The 23,046-nt window shown below is 40.8% G+C and overlaps 1 protein-coding gene across 1 annotated transcript in view; it reads right to left on the reverse strand.

Annotated features, from left to right (window-relative positions):
* LOC108524376 (zinc finger protein 595-like) overlaps window positions 1–16,292 on the reverse strand; it is a 35,152-nt gene extending 18,860 nt beyond the window's left edge. Inside the window, 3 exon segments of the mRNA XM_017865433.1 lie at window positions 9,396–9,491; window positions 9,981–10,107; window positions 15,949–16,292. Coding sequence (XP_017720922.1) covers window positions 9,396–9,491; window positions 9,981–10,107; window positions 15,949–15,951 — 226 coding nt within the window. The 5' untranslated portion in view covers window positions 15,952–16,292.
* Between the last annotated feature and the right edge of the window lie 6,754 nt (window positions 16,293–23,046).

Consider the following 23,046-nt stretch of genomic DNA (forward strand, 5'->3'; position numbering starts at 1 on the left):
AACAAATAGAAGTTAAAGAGCTTCTAAACAGCAAACAAAACAATCACCATAAAGAGCTTCTAAACAGCAAATGAAACAATAAACAAAGAGAGGACACACAAAATGAGAGAAAATATTTGCAAACTGCCCATCGAAAAAGGAATAACCAGAACAGCTCTATAGGATAAGATCAAATAATCTGATTATGAATGTACAAAGAATGTTTATAGACATTTCTCAAAAGAGGGCATACAAATAACAAAAAGGTATATGACGAGGTGCTCAACATCATTATCATCAGAAAATGCAAATCAAAAAGACAATGAGATATTATCTCGCCCCAGTTACAATGGCTCTTATCCAAAAGTCAGGCAATAACAAATGCCGGTGAGGATGTGGAGAAAAAAACTCTACTATTCTCTTGATGTGAATGTAAATTAGTCCAACTACTATGCAGGACAGCTTAGAGGTTCCTCAAAAAATGAAAAATAGAGCTACTATATTATCCAATAATCCCATTCCTAGGTATGTACATAAATCAGGACATCAAAGAGATATTTGCACCTCCATTTTACTGCAGCAGTGCTCACATTAGCCAAGATTTAGAAGCAATCTAAGTGTCTATCAACAGATGAATGGACAAAGCAAATGTGCTACAAATACACAACGGAGTACTTTTCAGTCATAAAAAAGAGTAAGATACTGTCATTTGCAACAACATGGATAGAACTAGAGGTCATTATGTTAGGAGAAATAAGCCAGGCACATGATGGCAAACTCTGCATGTTCTCACACATTTGCTGGAGCTAAAAACTAAATTGATTTAATTCACAGAGATAGAGAGCAGAAGGATTGTTACCAGACGCTGGAAAGTATAGTGAGGGGTTGGGGGGAAGTGGGGAAGGTTAATGGATACAAAAATAATTAGAAAGGGTAAGATTTAATAGTTGCTAGTACAACAGAGTGACTATACTCAAAAGCAATTAAATTGTACATTTTTAAGTAACTAAAAGAATGTTATTATATTGTTCGTAAAACAAAGAATACTTGAGGCAATGAATAACCATTTATGCTGACATGATTTTTATGCATTTCATGCCTTCATCAAAATAACTCACGTAACCCATAGACACATATAGGCACTATGTACTCACAAAAATTATAATAATAAATAAAATATAAATTTAAAATGAAAAGCGTAAAAACAAACACCACTGGTCCTCATTTCTTCATAGATACATGAACTTAACACCACGCTGATCACATTGCCTTTGTGAGAATTCCTGAACATAGTTAAGAATTTGTACTTCTTCAGTTGAGCACAATGCCAAAAACATGTAGAAGAGAAGAAAAATTTTATTACATATGCCCAGCACAGCCTGACCTCCTCCCAATACAGCATGGTGCAACCCAGGAGAAACTGCCAACTCTATGCCTCTTCTTCAGGAGAGAAAGAGAAATGTGGAATGTATGTCTACATTCCTGTCTTTCGAGGGACTGTCCAAAGAGGAATTTTGTTTCCCCCGATGTAGAGTGCTGAAGGAAATGGTGGTATACTTCGGATGACAGCTATGCATATTTTGCATTAACATAAGAAGCAATCCTGGTCGGTCGCAGTGGCTCACGCCTGTAATCTCAGCACTCTGGGAGGCCGAGTCGGGCAGATCATGAGGTCAGGAGATTGAGACCATCCTGGCTAACACTGTGAAACCCTGTCTCTACTAAAAATACAAAAAACTAGCAGGGTGCAGTGGCGGGTACCTGTAGTCCCAGCTACTCAGGAGGCTGAGGCAGGAGAATGGCGTGAACCTGGGAGGCGGAGCTTGTAATGAGCTGAGATTGCGTCACAACACTCCAGCCTGGGCCACAGAGTGAGACTCCATCTCAAAAAACAAAAAACAAACAAACAAAAAAAACAAGCAATCCTAAAACCAGAACTAAAGAGACCAGAAGTGCTGAACAACTGTCAAAAAGAGAAACAACATCAGAAGCACCATACATCCTGATTTTAAAAACCTATTATAAAGTTATAGTAATTGAAATACCTTATAACTCAATTTTAAAATACCAGTGAAACAGAACAGAGCACACAAATAATCCCTTGCATATATTATCAAATGAAGAGTAATTTACACATCCATATTCATGGTAGCATTATCTACAAAAGCAAGTAAGTGAAAAGAACCAACTTTTCTTAAATAAATGAATAAAGACAATTTCAAATATATAAATAATTAAATATTATTCAGCTTCTTTAAAGAAGAAAATTTTGCTAAATCCACAATAAGGATACATTTTTAAGGCTTTATTTATGTGGAAGAAGCCCAGGCACAAAAGGACAGTAACAATATAATTCCACTTATGTAAGATACCTAAAGTAGTTAAACTCATAGAAACAGAAAGAAGACTAAAGCGTGTTGGAGTTAAGTGGAGAAGAAAATGAGTAGTTGTTGTTTCATGGACAGCTTGTTAGAATGCAAAACAACTTCTTTTCTTTTTAACTTTATTTTAAGATCAGAGTATATGATGTGCAGGTTTCTTATACAGGTAAACTTCTGTCATGGAGGTTTGTTGTACAGATAGATTGTTTGGTCATCAGAGTATTGAGCCTCGTTCTCATTATACAACACTGAATTATACAACACATCCTTTCACACCAGCTGTAATAAAACTAGAAATCAAAAGCAGAAGCAAAATTGCCAAATTCAAAAATGTGTGAAACTTAATACACTCTTGAACATATTTTTATTTATGTCAGTTGATTTAATGTTGTTAAATGACCATACTACACAGTGATATTCAAATTCAATGCAATCCTAATGAAAATAAAAATGATACTTTGTGAAGAAGTATTTTTTACAATTCTTACTTTTACATGGAATTTCAAAGGACCACTGATAGCCCAAACATTCTTAGAAAACAAGAACAAAGTTACAGGCACAATGTTTCCTATTTTTAGAACAGGTAACAAAGCTAAATAAATAAAAACAGCATGGTGCTTGCAAGAAGACAAACAGATGATGGAACAGAGGCCAGAACTCAAAAACAAACCATTGTGTACATGTTCGAATGATCTTCAGCAAGGTTGCAATAACCACACAATAAGAAAAAGACAATCTCTTCAATAACTCGTGTTGGAAAACTCTATATCCATATGAAAATACTGAGGTTGGATCCTTCCCCTGAACCATATACAAAAACTGTCTTGAATGAGTTAAATATAGGAAGAAAGATTATGACATTGATCTCAGCAATGTTTTCTTGCATGTAACATCAAATACATGAGCAAAAAATTTAAAAGCACAGAAAAGTGGGACTACATTAAATTTATCTCTCCACATTAAATATGTAGTAAGAATCCCCACCTAAGCAGCAGAAAAGCCAATATATATATATATATATTTGACAGAAGATAACATCCAGAACAACTCCAAAAAACAAAAAACAAAAAGTTACATAACTAATAGACAGGAGATGAAAATGTTTCTCCAAAGAGGAAATACACAAACAATTATTGAAAAGGTTCTAATCTTTAGAAAATGTAAAGAAAAACCACAATGAGGTATTACTGTGCATTAATTAGGATGGCCAATATTAAGCAAACAAAAAATAATATATATTGTCAACAATGTAGAGAAATTGAAACCCTTGTACACTGTTGGTGGCAAAAACATGATGCAGCCACATGAAAAATGTATAGAGGTTCCTCCAAAATTAAAATTAAGTTATTGTATGACCCAGTAATTCCACTTCTCAGCATCTATTTAAAGTATGCAATGTATACCTGAAAGAAGTATTTGCACATTCATGTCTACTGCAGTAATATTCACTGTTTTATTATTGCACTGCTATAAAAAAAATTCCTGAGACTTAGTAATTTATTTTTAAAAAGAGGTTTAATTGGCTTACAGTTGTGCAGGCTGTACAGCAAGCATAGCAGCTTCTGCTTTAGGAGAGGCCTTGAAAAGCTTCCAATCATGGCAGAAAGAAAAGGGACAGTGAGTCATCTCACACGGTGGGAGCAGGAGCAAGAGAGCACAAGAGGGAAGATGCCACATGCTTTTGAAAAACGAGATCTCAGGAGAAGTCATTCACTATGGCAAAGACAGTACCAAAGGGGCTGGTGCTAAACTATTCATGAGAAGCCAACCCTATGATCCAATCACCTCCCACCAGGCCCACCTCCAACACTAGGGAATGCAATTTGACATGAGATTTGAATAGGGACACAGATCCAAACCGTATCATTTACAAAAGCCAAAAAGTGAAAAAACTCAAACGCCTTCAATAGATGAATGATTTAAAAAGATGTGGCTTATACATACAATGAAATATTCTTTAGCCTCAAATGAAAATATCTCGTCAGATGCTACAATAAGGATAAATCTTAAAGCCATTATTTTAAGTGAAATAAGACACCAACAAAGTGACAGTGTATGATTCCACATATACAAGATATTTTAAATAGTAAACTCCTGGAAAATGGAAGTAGAAAGGTGCTTGCCTATGGTTAGGGTTGTGAAACCTCAGTGGTGCCAAAGATCAAAAAGGGTTATTTGGGAAAAGCAGGCCCTCACCCAGGTGGCCAACTCAAGGGCCCACAGACATGGCTACAGACAAGGAAATAGGGCACTGAGCTTGGTCTTACTGAAGATTATGAAGCAGTTCTGCAACCTCTTTCAAACTCCTTCAGTTATAATCCAAAAGTGGTCCTTCCTGTCAAGAGACCTGCAGGGAAACACACCCAGCCATGGCCCTGGAGGCAGGCCTGCAGAACTTGGCCTCAGCTGTGGTCCCTGGAGCAGCCCTGTGACTCAGTTCTAGCGCTCACAGCCACAGTCCATGGCCAGTTGTACACACTCAGACCCACACAGAGACTTGTGAAAACTGCTCCCAGGGAGTTAGTAGAAGCCAATCCCATTCATACACATGGCATTTCGCCCATCATATGCAGACAAACTTCACACCCTACCCTACTGCCTGCCATATAGATTAATGTCCTCAAGGATATTTAATCTTTCTATGGCCCAGAAAGAATCCATGACTGTCCAAATCTCTGGTAACACAACCATCAAAGGCAGACCCCATATCACTCAAAACAGATGCATGGTAGGTCCTCACTTAATGTTCAAAGTAGGTTCTTGAAAACTGCATCTTTAAATGAAACAATGCTGCTATATGCCATTCAAACAACAGACTCAGCAGCACCCTTGTGACCCAGCTACGACCTTTCTTCTCAGCAACCCCAGAGGTAATCTCATCAGCCTGGGGACCCAATAAAAGGAGATCTTTACTTGCCAAAGATAGTTTATAGAAACTGTAAGAGTTGTTAGATCCTTCAAATGTACAGACATGGGGCTGTTTCAGGGACGAAAGCTGAGGCCAAGATCTGCAAGCATGCCTCCAGGGCCACAGCTTGTACCTTAACATATTACTGAAAGTTTGTATCAGAACAATTAGACAAGGAAAATATGTAAACAAAAGTAAAAATGTTACTGTTTGTAGACAGTATGATCATGCATATATACAAAACCCTAGAGTAAAACAACAAAAACTGAACTAATAAATGCATTCATTAAGGTATCAGGATACATAATCAACATAAAAATACTTGTGGGGTTTTTTTTGTTTGTTTGAGATAGGGTCTCACTCTGTTGCCCGGGCTTATCTCAAACTCCTGTGCTCAAGTGATCCACCTTCCTTGGCCTCTAACCTCTGAAATGTGCAGGGATTACAGAAATGAAGCACTGCACCTGACCCTACAAACAAATATCTGTCGCATTTCCATATAGTAACAACAAACTTTCAAAAAAAAAAAGAAAAAGTTTCCAATTGCAATAGTATAAAAATAAGGAACTTAAATCAAAATAAATGTAAAGGGGCCGAGCACAGTGGCTCACACCTGTAATCCCAGCACATTGGGATGCCGAGGTGGGGAGAACACTTGAGACCAGGAGTTCTAGACCAGCCTGGCCAACATGGCAAAACCCCATCTCCACTAAAAATACAAAAAAATTAGCCAGGCATGATGGCGTGTGCCTGTGATCCCAGCTACTCGAGAGGCTGAGGCAGGAGAATCCCTTGAACCTGAGAGGCAGGGGTTGCAGTGAGCTAACACCACTGCACTCCAGCCTGGGTGACACAGCGAGACTCTGTCTCAAAAAATAAGTACATACATAAAATAAATAAAAAAGTAAAGGATGAGACAAAAATGTATACACTAATACAGTTAAGATATTGATGACAGAAATTGAAGTAGGTACAAATAAATGAAAACATATTCCATTAGGATAACTAATATTGTCAAAGAAGTGACCTGCAGATTCAATGGGATCCCTATCAAAATTTTAGCGGCATTTTTCACAGTAATAGAAAACACAACTGTAAAATGTAAGTGTAATCTTAAATAACTTAAAATACCCTGAGCAATCCTGAGAAAGAACAAAGCTGGCGGCATCATACTTTCTAATTTCAAACTTTACTTAAAGGTCACAGTAATCAAAAGAGTATGGTATGTGCATAGAAACAGATACAAACACCAATGCAACACAACAGGGAGCCCAGAAACACATCCATGCATACAAGGTCAACTAACCTTTGACAAGGCCACCAAAAATATACAATGCAGAAAGTATAGTCTTGTCAATACACGGTACCAAAAAAATTAGATATTCACAAGCAAAATAATAAAATTAGATTATACCATAAGTAAAATTTTCTTATACCACACCCCAATATTAACTCAAAATTAAAGACTTAAATGCAAGACATAAAAGCTTAAAACTCCTGAATAAAACATATGGAAAAACCTTGTTGATACTGGTCTTGGTAATTTGGTATGTCATCAAAAGCACAGCAACAGAAGAAAATACAAAAGAGTGGGACTGCATCAAAGTGAACAGCTTCTATACAGTGAAGGAAAAAAAAGACATTTTAAAAAATCCTACAAAATAGAAAAACATTTGCAAGCCATATATCTGATAGTTAATACCCAAAATGTGTAAGAAACTTCTGCAATTCAAAGCAAAACAATAATGATGATAACCTATTCAAAAATAGGCAAAAGGTTAGTTGTTTTATTTTTCCCACAAAGAAGACATACATACAAGGGAAATCCTGTATGCTGTTAGTGAGATACAAATTGATAAAGTCATCATAAATATCAGTAAAAAATAAAAATGGAAGTATGAATACCACACCTCTGGGGACACTACCAAAGGAAATAAAATTAGTACCTCAAAGAAATATCTTCAGCCCCATGTTCATTTTAGTTTTGTTTAAAATAGTCAAAAACATTTATATATACACACACAGTAGAATACTATTCAGCCATAAAAGAGAACGAAATCTAGCCATTTACAACATTGATAGACCTTGAAGACATTACGCTAAGTGAAATAAGCCAAACACAAGGAAACTGCATGTTCTCAGTTAGATGGAGGGGGAATCTAAACATGTAAACTCACAGGAACAGAGAATAGAGTGGTGGTTGTTAGTGTCTGAGGGTGGGAATATGAGGAGATGCTGTTCAAAGAGTACAAATTTTTAGTTATAAGTTGAGTAACTCTAAGAAAGCTAATGTATATTATGTATATTAGCATTAGATTAGCAAAACACCATTGTCTTTACAGTAATACCGTAATGTATGCTTATAATTTGCTACAACAGCAGACCTTAAGTATTCTTATGACCAAAAAAATGGTTATCTATGTGAGGTAATAGATGTGTTCATCAACTTGACAATATTTTGTTTCAAAATGTATATGCATATCGAATCATTACATTGTACAAATTAAATACACAGTTATACAATTTTATCAGAAAAATCCAGTATCACACAAACCCAGATGTATCTAAGTCCTCATTTAGTGTTCAAAATAGGTTCTTGAAAACTGCATCTTTAAATGAAACAATGTTGCTATATGCCATTTAAACATACCTTGTTTTTATCAATTAAACTCTGGTAAAATTAGTTTTCTTAAACAATATGTTGCTTCACTTAGTTTCCAAGAACCTATCAACAATGTTAAGTGAGAATTTCCTATACACATATATGACTTACATGGGTATGTGTATGTGTGTGACACAGAGTTCTACACATAGATGGATTATAGTTCAATGACAGAATCCCAGGAGGCTTCCTACTAAATAACACAAAATTCTAATATAATAGTTTATTAAGAAATAAGGTAACAAATGAGAGCTTAACATATACTTATGAATGTTCTAAGCTGGTTGATGACATAGTGCATTTAAGAAATCTAGAAGTTGGGCTGGGCGTGGTGGCTCACGCCTGTAATTCTAGCACTTTGGAAGGCCAAGGTGGGTGGATCACTTGAGGTCAGGAGTTAAAAACCAGCCTGGCCAACATGGTGAAACCCCGTGGCAGGCACCCGTAATCCCAGTTACTTGGGAGACTGAGGCAGAAGAATCGTCTGAACCCAGGAGGTGGAGGTTGCAGGGCGGCGGAGGTTGCACTGAGCTAAGGTCATGTCACTGCACTCCAGCCTTGGTGACAGAGCAAGACTCCGTCTTAAAAAAAAAAAAGAAAGAAATCTAGAAGGTGAGCAGATACTTTAAACCAATGGTATCCAATCCTTTGTGTTGAGGACTTTTGCGGTATCACAAAATTATTCACAAACCTATTTCTTGTTTCTTAGCTCATCAGCTATCATTATTGTTTGTGTATTTTATAATTTTAAGTGTCGCCCAAAACAAATCTTCTTTCAAAGTGGCCCAGGGAAGCCAAGAGTTTGAAAACCTGTGCTTTAAACTGTATTATAATTTGAGAATTTGAATATATAGAGTTTAAATCACAAATTTCAGTTTATACTAAATAATATTTTGAAGTAAAATAACATTTTTTTCATGTTTGGAAAATGCTTATTGTTCTGATAAACTTCTGAGTAAGAGTTTTGTAGAATTACATTTGCAACTTCTACAGGATTAAAAATCACTAAGTGGAAAAGATGCAACATCTGTCCTTCGTGTTCCTGGGATTTCTAAATCAAATCCCATTATGTCCACTACTCACCTTACATATTTTAGGCCTGAGGCAAAAATAATACTTGAAAAAATACTTTAACATAGAGGTCCTCAATAATACAAATACTCCTATGTCTCTAAAAGCAATGGAACAGCAGTCAGATCATGCAGCCCCTTATAAGCGATAAAGTGGACACTGGCTCTCCCCGTAAACTTGAATGGAGATCACTGAAGAAAAAAAGGAAATTCTTAGAAGATTTAAGAGCATGGGACAGAAGATGACTCTACTTGTGAATAAGAGAAAAAAGGTAGCCTTCTCAGAAATTATGTTCATTGGCACAGAGTTTCCCAAACTACATTTGAAGGCCTGGCTTCCTTCCTGACCTTTGGCCTCCTTGCCTGTGTCCTCTCCTTCATTCACTCTCACTTACCTGGGGGTTTGGCTGCTGTCTCATGTGTCTTCAAATTGTAGGGCTCTTTTATTTGCTCCAGACAGGTGACCAGGTCTGGGTTGGAGATTACAAAACCTGTTTTATTAAAAAAAAAAATTAACATGACTATTGCTGGGGATACTCCAATGACCAATCTATTACTACGCTAAGTAGCACAAAGAAATTTAATCCAAAAATTGTTTCCTGACAGAATCTTTAGAATACTTAAATATTTTAAATCTGTGGGTTCTAACTTCCACTACCCAGTACTACTGAATCAAAGATAAGTGGTGCAAATTGGATTTTAAGATGTGGAAAACAGTATTTTACATCACTGAATTTCTAGTATTACTACTATCCTAGAGTGAAGAACACAAATCAGCTCAAGAAAAGAGAAGGTTTATGCAATGATGAAACATCCTAAAGATTTTTTTTTTTATGCCAGCAAATTCCCAATTTTTTTCTTGTAGAAAGGAACTGAAAATTAGTTAATGCAAAGCAGAAGCTCCCAAGAGACATTCTACAAAGAAAGAAAATGAAACTCTGAGAAAGTATTAGGAATCACGTATTAAAAGTTATCCTCACCCAGGGAGACCAGGTTTCTGTAGTTCTCCAACATCACATCTCTATATAAATTCTGCTGGGCAGGATCCAGGCATTTCCACTCTTCAGGGGAGAATTCTATGGCCACATCCCTGAATGTTAAGAGTTCCTGAAAACACATATTTATCATGTGACAGAGTTCTTAATTTGACCATAAGTGAAATAAGAGAACTTGTTGTGACTTACGGGACTGACTGGAATTATCTGATAAAATGACTTTTAACACAGTAATGTTATCTAAAGTATTCTATAACTCTGAAGAAAAAGGAGGGCATGCCAGCAATTTTTGTTGCTGCAGTGGAAATATAGGTTACACTCACCTGTCCCTACCAAAACCAAGCAAAGCAGGTCCTATGACCTCCTGGAACAAAAGGTGAACTCACGTCTCATTAAAGTATCGGGAAGCCCTCACGCTTGACCCTGGTCTCGCTGTTAATGTCACACAAGACAACGGGATCTGTGGGGAGGGAACAGGTGACTGTTTCTCTTCAAACTGCCATGTGATTCTACTGGAAGACTGGGCTGACGGTCACTTAGTTAAACATTGCCTCTCAAGCTTCAATGTGCATATAAATTTGGTATTCTAGGCCTCACTGTAAGTAACACAATTCTGCAGGTTTGAAACGGGTCCACGAATTAGCTTTTACAGCAAGTCCCCCTAGACCCATTACAGTACCACTCAGCTAGAGAAAGCAGACACAGCAGAGTCCCTTACCCTAACACCCTTATCACAACACAAATACTTTTCATCTGAAGACAAGACCAGCAATCATCATCCTGAAAGATGGCATTCTCTGCAAGCCCTTTAAAGGTGACAGAGGCTGCAGATGGTTGCAATGTCTGAGTAAGTCTGCATTTGAAAAACAGCACATCCACATGCATTAATGCGATATTTATGGAGCATGTACTATGTGCTCAGGAGTATGTCATAGGGCACTGTGCTGGGAAGCTCATATTATGTGTGCTAATTCTCATAGCATCCTGGGAGGTGGGTACAAAGTGTGTCATACTTCCCAGGATTTAAATGCAGGGTCCCAGCATTTTGTTTTTTTTTTCTGTTTTCCTATCGGTGATGTTTAAAAAATACATAGAATAATAGCTCCATGTAGATAAATGGGACAGACACAGAAGAAAGTTTTAAGTACAATTCAGGAATTTTTTATTTTGTGTTTGTAGTTACTATGAGACTTGTGAAAAATCCACTGAAACTGCAAAGATGGAGAGCAGGTTGCTGGATGGGATGTCTCTAGAAATACTGGTTTTAATTTTTTATAAACTAATTTAAGGCCCCAAAGTACATTGCTTTTCCCCATTTATCTGCTTTTGGGTTTCAGGAAGTTGGGAGCACCAGCTCTGGAGAGGCAGTACGAATAGCTACCCCAAACTCTCATCTCCTCTAAGCAGTTGTGTGAGGCATTGCAGTGTGGGGTCAGACCTGGACAAGGTTCAGTAGATGGTGGATCTGGGCAGAGTTGGGACAGAAAATGGGCCCTAGGCTTCTGCTCTCTAGGCCACTAAGTAGTTTCAGTTTTGTCTTTTCTAAGCCTGTCCAAGAGAAATTTGATTCCCAGAGTTTGTGTAATTTTTATCTACTTTGCCACTTCCCCATTTGTAACATACAATAACAAGGAATTTAACCAAAACCCTTTTGTTTTTCCAGACCAATTATATTTGAAGCTAAATATTTATTCTTAGCAAGGCAAACACAATACAAATAATGACTTCTCTTTTGTCCATAAACAGTCCTGCAGGTGGTGGCATAAAAACTCACCAAATAAAAGGGAAGTAACCCAAATGAAGCTTAAGTCTCCCATACAGTTTTCATCTTTGTACTGAATACATGACTCTGAATGTAATCATTTATTCACTCTAGAATGCAAGTTCCTTGATGGTAGGGACCATGACTATTTCATCTCTTTTTCTAATAACCATATGAAACACTGACCCCAGTCTCCACAGGACATCCTCAAATGTCTCAAATACTCACTGACGCTGCTGAGAGTGTCCCCAGTGACCCTGGGCTGATGCCCCCATAGTGATCCAGGCAGGAGAGACTCAGGTTGACTGACAGAAAACGGAACTGCCCTGATGGAGCTGCAGATCCTGGATCCGGATGTGATATCCCCTGTCCCTGATCAGCTAACTCAGGCAGGGGAAGGACAAAAGTACTCTACTCCAGTAACACAGGGAGGCATAGTTGGGATTATGGCTCTGGATATTTAGTGGCCTTGACTTCCCACTGCTAAGGTGCTTGTTTACATTTACAGATTCTGCCATAGCATTGTGTTCACACCAGAAGCCTCTTGCACAGCTGTAGCAGGTCACCGGACAAGATCCAGAAAACTCAAAGGGCTCCACTCTGAAAGGGGAGCTTAAGATGTCTATGTTGACCTCTCATGATGCAGAAAACACTTTCTGTGACTTTTCTGTATGTCTTCAACCCACAGTCTGGCCCTGTCTTGTGAATCTTAGGCAGAGGCCAGCTTTTATGTGCAGATTCTAGGTGAGATCAACGTGCGCTGCATTCTTGAGTTACAGGAAGCAGAGTAAAATCAGAGGAAAGACCTTCTCATGAAGCCTCCTTCAACACATTCTAAAGAATATTTTGAGCTAAAAGAAAAAATTGGGGTAAACATAAGTACAGAGTTTATTTGAGCCAAAGCTGAAGACTGCAATCCTGGAGTATAAAGTTGCCCTGAATATACACTCCAATTAGAAGCAGTTACAAGCATATTTTTAAAGGCAAAAAGGAAGCCAGAGAGCAGACTGATAGAAAGGTGTCAGAAATTCTTACAGGTTTATAGAAGTAACATTGGTTAGTGACTGGTCATATATATAGTTAAGCTATAGGGTATGGGTTATAGTGTCCAGCATGGCATTATTAGGTTAATTTACAGACACTAGCGGCAATAGCAAGCAATTTCAAAAGACAAATAGTTCAAGGAGGGGAACAGTATGTGAGTGTGGTCTCATTTTAACACATCTCTGGGTCTGATGAATTTAAAAACTTATATTTCTCAGATAAAAGTTCTTTTATCAAATTCCAGGACATAAATTCAGAATCTAGAACTGCACATTTAGGTCTTGGAGGGCTGGTGAGCTATGCACATTTGTGGGTATTTGGGCAAGGGGAGGTGGGAGGGAGCAGAATATCTCAGGTTTAATCGATGCGTATGTGTGATTCTGGTTGGGTTTATGGGCCCCAAATCTCTGAAATCAGAGTCAGAATGGAAGATGCCAGGAGCACTGAAGGAGGTGAAATAACTGATTACTGTCTTGACAAGTTATTTTTGTAGAAATTTAGTCTAACTGCTCTAGAAAGGACTGTAGATCCCAAGACAGAGACCATTCTGTTTGCAGATTTGGGAAACACTTTGCCACACAATTTTAGGTTGTGACTGGAATCTTAAGAAAGAATGTTTTTTCAAGTGAAGACTGCTGGACGTTTTGTGTACAACATCTGGTAATTCTGGACAGTGTGTGGAAAATGTAACTAAAAGCTAAAACATCTGTAATCCTAAACACATCTCCACAATAACCAAAACGCAAGAAAATGTTTTGTTGTATAATTAAACCAAAATGTGATGTGCATCACAAGCAATCTAAGAGAATGCAAACACAGAAAGTCACCATAATTAGATCTCAAGTAGAAGCCTTGAAAGCACCATTTGTTATACACAATTTATTATAATTTCACCTTGTAATTTGAGAGGTCATCTGGGTTTTCTAATTTTTTCTAATAATTAAAGAAAAAATAAACATCCACATCTTCATGACAAGATGTAGATTTGCAATGTGGCTAGGTACCTGCTGAAGGCAGCCTCCTAGTCTCCTACAGAAACTGTGAAATAGGGTGTATATTCTTGCTATTTCAAAGCAATAGTTCCCAGGTCCCAGATGAAGACACTTTGGAGCCAAAAAAGACAAATGACCTATTTAACTGATAAAAAATGACTTACATATATTTTAAAGAAGCAGAGACAATATTTAAAATAAAAGTTCTCAAACTAAATGCTTTAAGAAAAGGGAGAAGAGCAAAAATTCTTCCCTCATTCTAAAGAGAAAGCATTAAGCCTCTTCTAATTTGTGTTTGCTTCTACAATATCCAGGCCTAAAGGCCTGGTCTAGAACTCACTGACGTCTGAATTCTCATAGGCACCTGAGGGATGGACTTGGGCACACCGTAGAGAATTTGTGGGGAAGGAAAAAGCAGAAGAGAGAAAGAAGCTATCAAGAGCCATGGGTGAGAGCAGGGCAGGACTGACTAAAGCACTGGTTTATACTACAGGTACAGGCTGAGGCAGGGCTACGCTTTGATTCCTGTATCTATACAGACAGAAGAGGCCGGGCGCGGTGGCTCAAGCCTGTAATCCCAGCACTTTGGGAGGCCGAGACGGGCGGATCACGAGGTCAGAAGATCGAGACCATCCTGGCTAACACGGTGAAATCCCGTCTCTACTAAAAATATACAAAAAACTAGCTAGGCGAGGTGGCGGCGCCTGTAGTCCCAGCTACACGGGAGGCTGAGGCAGGAGAATGGCCTAAACCTGGGAGATGGAGCTTGCAGTGAGCTGAGATCCGGCCACTGCACTCCAGCCCGGGTGACAGAGCAAGACTTCGTCTCAAAACAAAAAAAAAGAAAAGAAAAGAAAGACAGAAGAGATTAGGATCAGGCGGTCCAGAAGGCTGGGTGGGTGAAGGAAGCAAGTTCCTGCTACAGATCCAGTGTCTGCGGTTGAGATGAGCCAGGAGACTTCTGGGCACTGCGTGTTTCTGGCAGAAAACGCTAGGCGCAAAGCTGCCATGGGCACAATTCCTGAAGGTGGAACCTTGTACTGGGAGAAGTGGGGCCATGCGAATACCCGGTGGGCGTGCTCAAGAGTGGGTTAGCATTGGGTGGGGGCTGGCAGCAGGGTGCAGGGAAGGGATGTTTCTCAGAACTCCTTTCCTCCTAGTTCTCAGTCCCCTCTAGTTCAGGAGTCCCCTCCTAGTTCAGGAGGAGACCTGGAAGAACAGGACAGTGCCCAGCAGGACTGCGCATGTGCAAAATCCAGTCGCGCCTCCCGCAGACACCAGGCGACTCCTCCAGCCCAGGCCTCAGCTTGTCGTTCGCGCGCCCTTCTGACAAAAACCTGCGGAGTTTCCTCAACCCCGTCAATGTCTCCACACCCCAACGGGTGTCCAGCACTCACTAAAGACCCCACGCCAGGAGTCAGCGCAGACCCCACAAGCTCAGCGCTCTTCCCGCAACTGCCCCCCGCAACGCCAGTCCCTGCCTCTGGACACCCGTCTTCATTTCGAACGTCTCAACAACCAGGTGGCCCCACACCCTCCTCAAGTCCATAATGTGGCAGAACCACTCACAGAACTCTAGCGAAGCGCTTGCACACGACACCAGCCTATCTTAAAAGAGGCCACTCAGGAACAGCCAGGCGGGCGGCGCTCAGGGCAAGGGGACCGTGGGAAAGTTGGGGCGGGCGGGTGAATTGGCTTCCCTTCCTCACACAGCCTTTCCTTCAGACCCGCGGCAGCCCCCAAACCACGAGCCCGGGGCGCTGTCCCATTAATGAGTCCTGTTGCTCACATGAACTCTGTGTTTGACGAGCCTCCATCTCATTTTCTGACAAGGGTTAAAGAAGGACAGGACCCCGGACCAAGCTCCTCCAACGCGGGCAACGCGCACGCGCGCCGGCGTTCTTCCGGTGAGACTACTCACCCCAACAGCCACGGGGAAGTGGCGACTGCCGGCGCAGAGCTGTCAGTAGGAGGCTGCAGCTGGGCAGCCGCGTGCGGGACCGACAGGAGGCGCGGGACCCTCACCGGAGGGGCTGAGGCCGAGGGCTTTGAGCGCGGCAGCGGGACTCCGTTCAATCTCGGTCCGCCGCCGCCATTCCCGCCGCTGCCGATGAGGCCTCCCCAGCCCTCAGGATCGCCCCGCCCGCACACTCACCATTTCCCCACTTCAGGGGATCCAGGAGTCTTAGCTACAAATCATCCAATACCCGCAGGTCACAGAGCGACGGGAAGCTGAGGCTGCGGCCGAATCCCCGAGGCCTCCCAGAGCCGAGGACGCAGACCGCTGAAGCCCTAACCCAAGCCGTGGCAGGAGCCAGAGGAAAGGCCGCGCCAGCTCCCGGAAGCCACCGCCTCCTCTCTGGCTGCGCGCCTGATTGGGCAGTTCTCACTCCGACACTCTGATTGGATATGGCTCCAATCCCCGCCCTCGGGCCTTGAGTAACAGAATTCGCGACCACACACTCCCCTGATGAGGCAAGAGTGACAAGCTGGGGCCTCCAGGCACTTTCAGGCAGGGCTTTCTCTCCGGGCTTGACCTGAAGCAGCCTAGGGGTCTCTTTTTAACCTTGTTGTGTGTAAGGTTATGTCCACTTATAAAATACACGCACGCACGGACACACAGACGTACACACACGCGCGCACACGTAGATACGGACTCGCACACACACATGCATGCACAGGCACACACTTTTTCACAAAGAAGCAATATAATGACAATTATTTTAATATTTTAGATTTCATAACCCTTCTGACCGCTAGTCTTTTGAGTAGGACACCTGAGATTTTAAGAGGGAAGCAATCCTCTAAAATATAAAATGCTATTTGTGAATTTTCCGTTTTTTATTAGCCACGTCAAAAATAATTTTTAGAGTGAAATTGTTGGTAATAATTTTTAACCCATTGTATCCAAAATATTGTTTTAATATGTGATCAATATACAATTAGAAATAAAGTATATTTCTGATGTAATTCTTCTAAACTCACGGTGTATTTTATGTTTGCAGCACATTTTGCTTCAAACCAGTCACATTCCAGGTGCCCAGTAGCTACATATGGCAGGTGGCTGCCACATTGAGCGCAGCCATGAGGGCTCTCTTCCCTCAGGGAAGTGAGGGCCTGAACACTTCTTTTCTGCTGGAAGTAAGGGACCAGCCTCTCTACCAACTTTTCTCAGGCTCAAGGGTGGGTGGGACAGTGCCCCCAGAGAGACCAGGGGCTGCAAACTGAGAGTATCCACGTGAAGACCACGGTTTCCCAGTTACTGTTTGGTGGATATGTGGTGGTCTCCTCGATTGAGCCAGGTCGGGACTCTTGTGCCACGACCAAAAAGAATGAAGCACACGGGTGCCAGTGAGTAAGGCAAAGTAGGATTTATTAAGCAAAAGGAAAGCTCTCAGAAGCAAGAGGGGACCTGAAAGCAGGTTGCCAGAAATGAGGCTGAGGTCTGGGTCTTTTATGTGGCAAGAACAAGTATGTCTTCTGTGGGTTCTGCCCAAATGGGATGGGTAAAGTTCCCCACTAAGGGTGTTGCATCTGCGCATGCTTGGGATTGGCCACAGTGACTCCATTTTGGTTGTTCCCCATGAGTGCCTAAGTGAAACTTACCGGAGTGGGGAGCTAAAACCACAATGCTAGTGTCATGTTAATGACCTTATAATGAGCTGGGTCAAGTTAAAGACATTTAGGTTGATTTATTGCGCCTGTGCCTAAGTTGGGACAGTCCCTTTGGAGCAACATCCTGGCATAAGAGGAAGTTCTTAACCACATTTCTTCCTGCTAGCTACAGGGGTGGTGCAGGTGCGGTCCTACAGGTGTTTTTCCTCTCCCCAGACCCTCTCTTTCTACCTGCCTAACCAGCCTCCGACCGCCTCCTCTGTCAAAGGTTCCTCTTCCTTTCAAATACCAGACAGTAAACAAAGAATGTTGGGGCCACAGGAGGAGAGAGCACAATGTCTTCAGATCTCTTCACAGCCTTGTCCTCCAGAGTTTAGAAGTGGAGGGAAAAGATTAAAGGCAATCTTCTTGTTTTGCTATTTGTCTTTGGACCTAATCTGGACCTAATTTGGACACATAGGCTGTAACTGTGTGTTTTTCTCCTGTGGTGGGGGGCACTGTGTGAGTTTAAGCACCAATCACACGCATCCACATCTACCTGCACTTCTGTTCCCAGAAGGAAGACGGTGAGTGAGTTGTCGAGGTCCCTGGCAACTTGAACAAAGAATTGAACAAAATGAACAAAGTAACAAAGGAAGAAAACACAGGAAGGGAGCATCAAAAGCAGACATTTATTAAGGTAAGGAATAGGGTGGGTGTGGGCTTGAGCAAATGACTCAAGGTCCTGGTTATGAAGTTTTCTGGGTCCCTATTCCTTTTGAGGTCCCTATCAGCTACCACTGATCTGGATGAAGGATTTGGTCCATGGCTAATGAAAGGCTTAGCTGAATTGGCACCCTATGCAGATAAAGGGATGGCCGGTGCTTGGCCTGCAGCCACTCCAAGGCACCTTCCCTTTCCATCTGAGAAGTGGTGGAAGGGGGAGGGTGTAGGGAGAGTAGCCTTTCAGCCTTTGCTACTCATGTGTGGGGAGATGGGGTTTTTTCTTTTGGTTTAGCTGTTGGAAGTTTGCCTTAATTGGCCTTAGGGTCCCTGCCTCCAGACCTTGGTGTTTTTTTCTTTTAGGAAGTCAGCACAAATTGGCCTTAAGTTCTCTGCCTCCAGACCCCATTCTCCTGCCTCCCTTCTGTACAAACCATTGGTCATACATAGTTCATCCTAAACTCACCTGGTAATTGGGGAGGTCTTCTGTGTATGCTGGTTGGTTATATGCAAAGAAACAATAAACTTCCAACATCATGATAGGAGGCAGTTTTGCAACTTAGAGCCAGGTGCCTATTGCAGGTAAGCCTACCTTACCTTCAGCTCTAAGTGGCTCTAAGTCACTCTCAATCTCTTACAGAAACAGTGAGATAGGGTACTATCATCTTGGCTATATATATATATATATATATATATTTTTTTTTTAAGACAGAGTCTTGCTCTGTTGCCCAGGCTGGAGTGCAGTGGTGCGATCTCGGCTCACTACAAGCTCCTCCTCCCAGGTTCACACCATTCTCCTGCCTCAGCCTCCGGAGTAGCTGGGACTACAGGTGCCCACCATCACACCTGGCTAGTTTTTTTGTATTTTTAGTAGAGACGGGGTTTCTCCATGTTAGCCAGGATGGTCTCGATCTCCTGACCTTGTGATCCGCCCGCCTCAGCCTCCCAAAATGCTGGGATTACAGGTGTGAGCCACGGTACCCGGCTGGCTATTTATATTTCAAAGCAATGGATCCCTACTCCCTAAGCCTTGGGCTGCAGCAATTCTGCTTGCCCTCTCCTGGTGGCCTGTGCCCTCTCCCAAACCCTGCCATCTACCACTGAGGCACAGCCCACAGCTGGCAGCTCACATTTTACATGGAACACAACTCACAGATGCACTGCAATGCTGCGTTACAGAGCGGGGTCCCTGAGCTGCGGGAGGAGAGCCTGCAGGGCTCCTGGGTAGAATTGCACTTTTGCGATAGGGGGAACACGAGCAATGTTTCAGCCTCAGTTTCTGTTTATAATAGTGACACAAAAAGAATATTGCTGGATACACAGCATGGATCTAGATAGAGGAGCTCCAGGAGTTCTCATGGTGACAGCCCTCTCACTCACAGACACCATGTGATACTAATAGGGCTTAGACACAGATACCCAAAGCATTGAAGAGAAAGACAGCTCTCAGTCTGAGTAAAACTGTACTGAGAGAAGAAAAGAGGTTGAAAGAATCTTAAAGACAAATTCAGATTACATATAACATTGGTCAAATTGACCAGAAAATATTCCCCCAAGGAAGTTCTTCTCTAAACACCTGAAGTGCAGTACTACTCTCAGCATGAGACACACAAGTATTATGAAGAAAGAGAGCTTATTCTGAGCAGAATTTCCACCTCTCCTGCTCTCCCAACTGCTGGCCATTGGATTGGGAATCTATACTGTAACACACCTGACAACCTCCACCAGCATTTTTTGATGAAGAATTGGAATTCACTCTATTCACATAGTAGAGTTATATCAGAGACTGCAAGATAGCTAACTAAAGAGGTACTATGATTCTTGGGTGGCCACATCACCTGCATTTATTTGTCCTGGAATAGTGGCATTCCTAATTTAGTAAAATAAAAGAATACGCTGTAAAATTATGTTGACCTATAATTATACCTATAGGATCAATTAATAAGCATGTCAGGTTAATATCTACTATAGCAATGTGGTAGTAAATTTTCTTTTGGTATTAAATATAAATGTCTACATATAAATAATTTTAATATACTAGTCATAATGTATATATTTTTAAAATTACCTGTAAGCTTAATTACAATATTTTATAATACTTTATATTTCAAACAAATTAATACTTATATTAAAGTTATATAAACTTAATTCAAACAAAATACTTATAATAAATACAGCTATAATGCTTTATATTTCAAACAAATTAATAATATTAATATTAAAATTACTATTTAAGGGGTTTATTCAAAATAAATATTGTGGCCTTATAGTCACACAATTGTAGAAAATACTGTTTAATTTACATGGATGCATGTTGTCTACTAAAGACTACACAAAACTATGCTAATCTTTCTTAAGTAATAAGTAGAAACCAAGGCACAACTAAAATTCCACTGCTCAGTTTATACCCTAAACTGTTCTTGCTTTTGCAGCGTTAAATACTTTAGGCTCCAGATATTATCACCTTTAATATAATCGCCTTGAGATGATTAGTTTTCTGTTGAGAAACTTAGTGTCTTTTACTCTTCATTACTCTGTATTGCTGAAGTTGCAATCCTATTCTTTGTGCTCAACTTTTGTGTGACCTTAAAATGAGCTTTATATTCTAACAAAATCCTGGTCTTCTTATAAAAGGTTGAAAATGGGGGGGGGGGGGGGGGAAACAACAAACAAAACCTTTGCCAAATCAAAAGCAAAAACAAAGTAATGGTTCTCAGGTCCATAGATAAAGAGGAATCCTGAGTCTCCAAAAAAAAAAAAAAAAAAAAAAAAAAAAAAAAAAAAAAAAGTTAAGATTTATTTAGCTGTTAAAAGTAATTTGTATATATGTATATTTCAAAAGAAGCAAAGAAAATGTACATGTAGGCTAAATGCTTTTAAAGAAAAGCAACAGCCGGATTATGGACATGATCTTGAACTTCCAGACATCTGAATTTCAGTATACACTGGATTTAGGTATCTAATGGGTGATCCTGGACACACTGTGTACACATAAAAGAGAGGCTGTGGGGAAAAATGTAGAAAAGAGAAAGGAGCCACCAAAATCCATGAGTGGGGGAGAGTAAAAGGTAGGTGGAAGGACTGATTTTTGTTAAAGATAATGGTCTAGGAGGGGCTATACTCAGAATTATTCCTGTGTCCATGCAGGCAGTTGAGATTATTAACAGGTGGTGGAGAGAACAGGTTGCTGCTGCAGATTCAGTGTCTGAGGGTAGAACTAAACTAGGATACCCATGGGCACTTGTGTAGGTTTTTGGCAAGAAACTAGAAGAGAAGGCACTGTGATGGGATTGCTGAGGGCGGTACTTAGTTCTGGGAGGGGCATGGCTACATTAATACCTCCTAAGAGTATGTTTATAGGCGAGTGAAATGTATGTGATGGTAGCTGTAGGCGAAGGGGGTCTGTTCTGAAGTTTTTAGTCCCTTCTCACCTGGGGAGAAGATCTGGAATCACAGGAGAATGTGCAATGTGACAGCCTATATACAGGAGAAGAGAACCTTTCTTCCCCAGACACCCAGTCTTTCTCCAGCTCCAGCCCCAGCCCCTGTGATGTCTTTTTTTTTTTTTGAGATGGAGTCTCACTCTATCGCTTAGGCTGGAGTGCAGTGGCACGATCTCGGCTTACTGCAACCTCCACCTCCTGGGTTCAAGTGATTCTCCTGCCTCAGCCTCCTGAGTAGCTGGGACTACAGGTGCTCACCACCATGCCCGGCTAATTTTTGTATTTTTAGTAGGAACGGGGTTTTACCATGTTGGTCAGGCTGGTCTCAAACTCCTGACCTTGTGATCTGCCCACCTCAGCCTCCCAAAGTGTTGGGATTACAGGTGTGAGCCACAGCGCCTGGCCGATGTCTTTCTTCTAACACTGCATCTGTAGAGTTTGAGGAATACAAAGCAGTTCTCCAACACCAACTAGTTGTTTAACATTTTACATCTCATGCCACCCAAAGTCCGCACAGGCCCTAGAGTCCAGAGCTTAGTCCCACAACACTGCTCTTACTGCAGATGCCAGTCACAAACCACAAGTACCCATATGTACTTCTGAGCTACTAAGAAATGGGAACTCCCATAACCCCCTTCTCAAGTTTAAGAATTTGATTAAAATACTCACAGAACTCAGCCAAACACTGCACTTGTGTTTAACTGTTTATTACAAAATATACAACATAGGAGCAGTTGGAAATGGAAGAGGTGTATAGAAGCTACAGAGCCTGAGCAGGCTGGGAACCCATAGGCAGGTGCAGTTGGGGATAGGATGAAAAGGGATTGGTACAAACTTTCTGAGGATAAAATTTTTATTGTCCTGGGGTTATTTATAGACTTTGTCAAATAAAGCAAATTCAGATTTAGGTAAAATTTAGATACACATATAGCCTTAATATTATACATGTATTTTTGTAATACTTTATAGTTTATATGTATTTTAGTGGCAATCTAAGTTGAAATCTAGTTTATTTTTAGCTACAAATACCCTCCAGGAAGGCAAGTTTTTTCTTTTTTTATTATACTTTAAGTTCTAGGGTACATGTGCACAACGTGCAGGTTTGTAACATATGTATACATGTGCCATGTTGGTGTGCTGCACCCATTAACTCGTCATTTACATTAGGTATATCTCCTAATGCTATCCCTCCTCCCTCCTCCCTCCCCACAATAGGACCCAGTGTGTGATGTTCCTCTTCCTGTGTCCAGGTGATCTCATTTTTCAATTCCCACCTATGAGTGAGAACATGTGGTATTTGGTTTTCTGTTCTTGCAATAGTTTGTTGAGAATGATAGTTTCCAGCTGCATCCACGTCCCTACAAAGGACACAAACTCATCCTTTTTTATGGCTGCATAGTATTCCATGGTGTATATGTGCCACATTTTCTTAATCCAGTCTGTCACTGATGGACATTTGGGTTGATTCCAAGTCTTTGCTATTGTGAATAGTG

Source organism: Rhinopithecus bieti, unplaced genomic scaffold (genome assembly GCF_001698545.2).
Source record: "Rhinopithecus bieti isolate Rb0 unplaced genomic scaffold, ASM169854v2 scaffold_79532, whole genome shotgun sequence".
In the NCBI taxonomy this organism is placed as follows: Eukaryota; Metazoa; Chordata; class Mammalia; order Primates; family Cercopithecidae; genus Rhinopithecus; species Rhinopithecus bieti.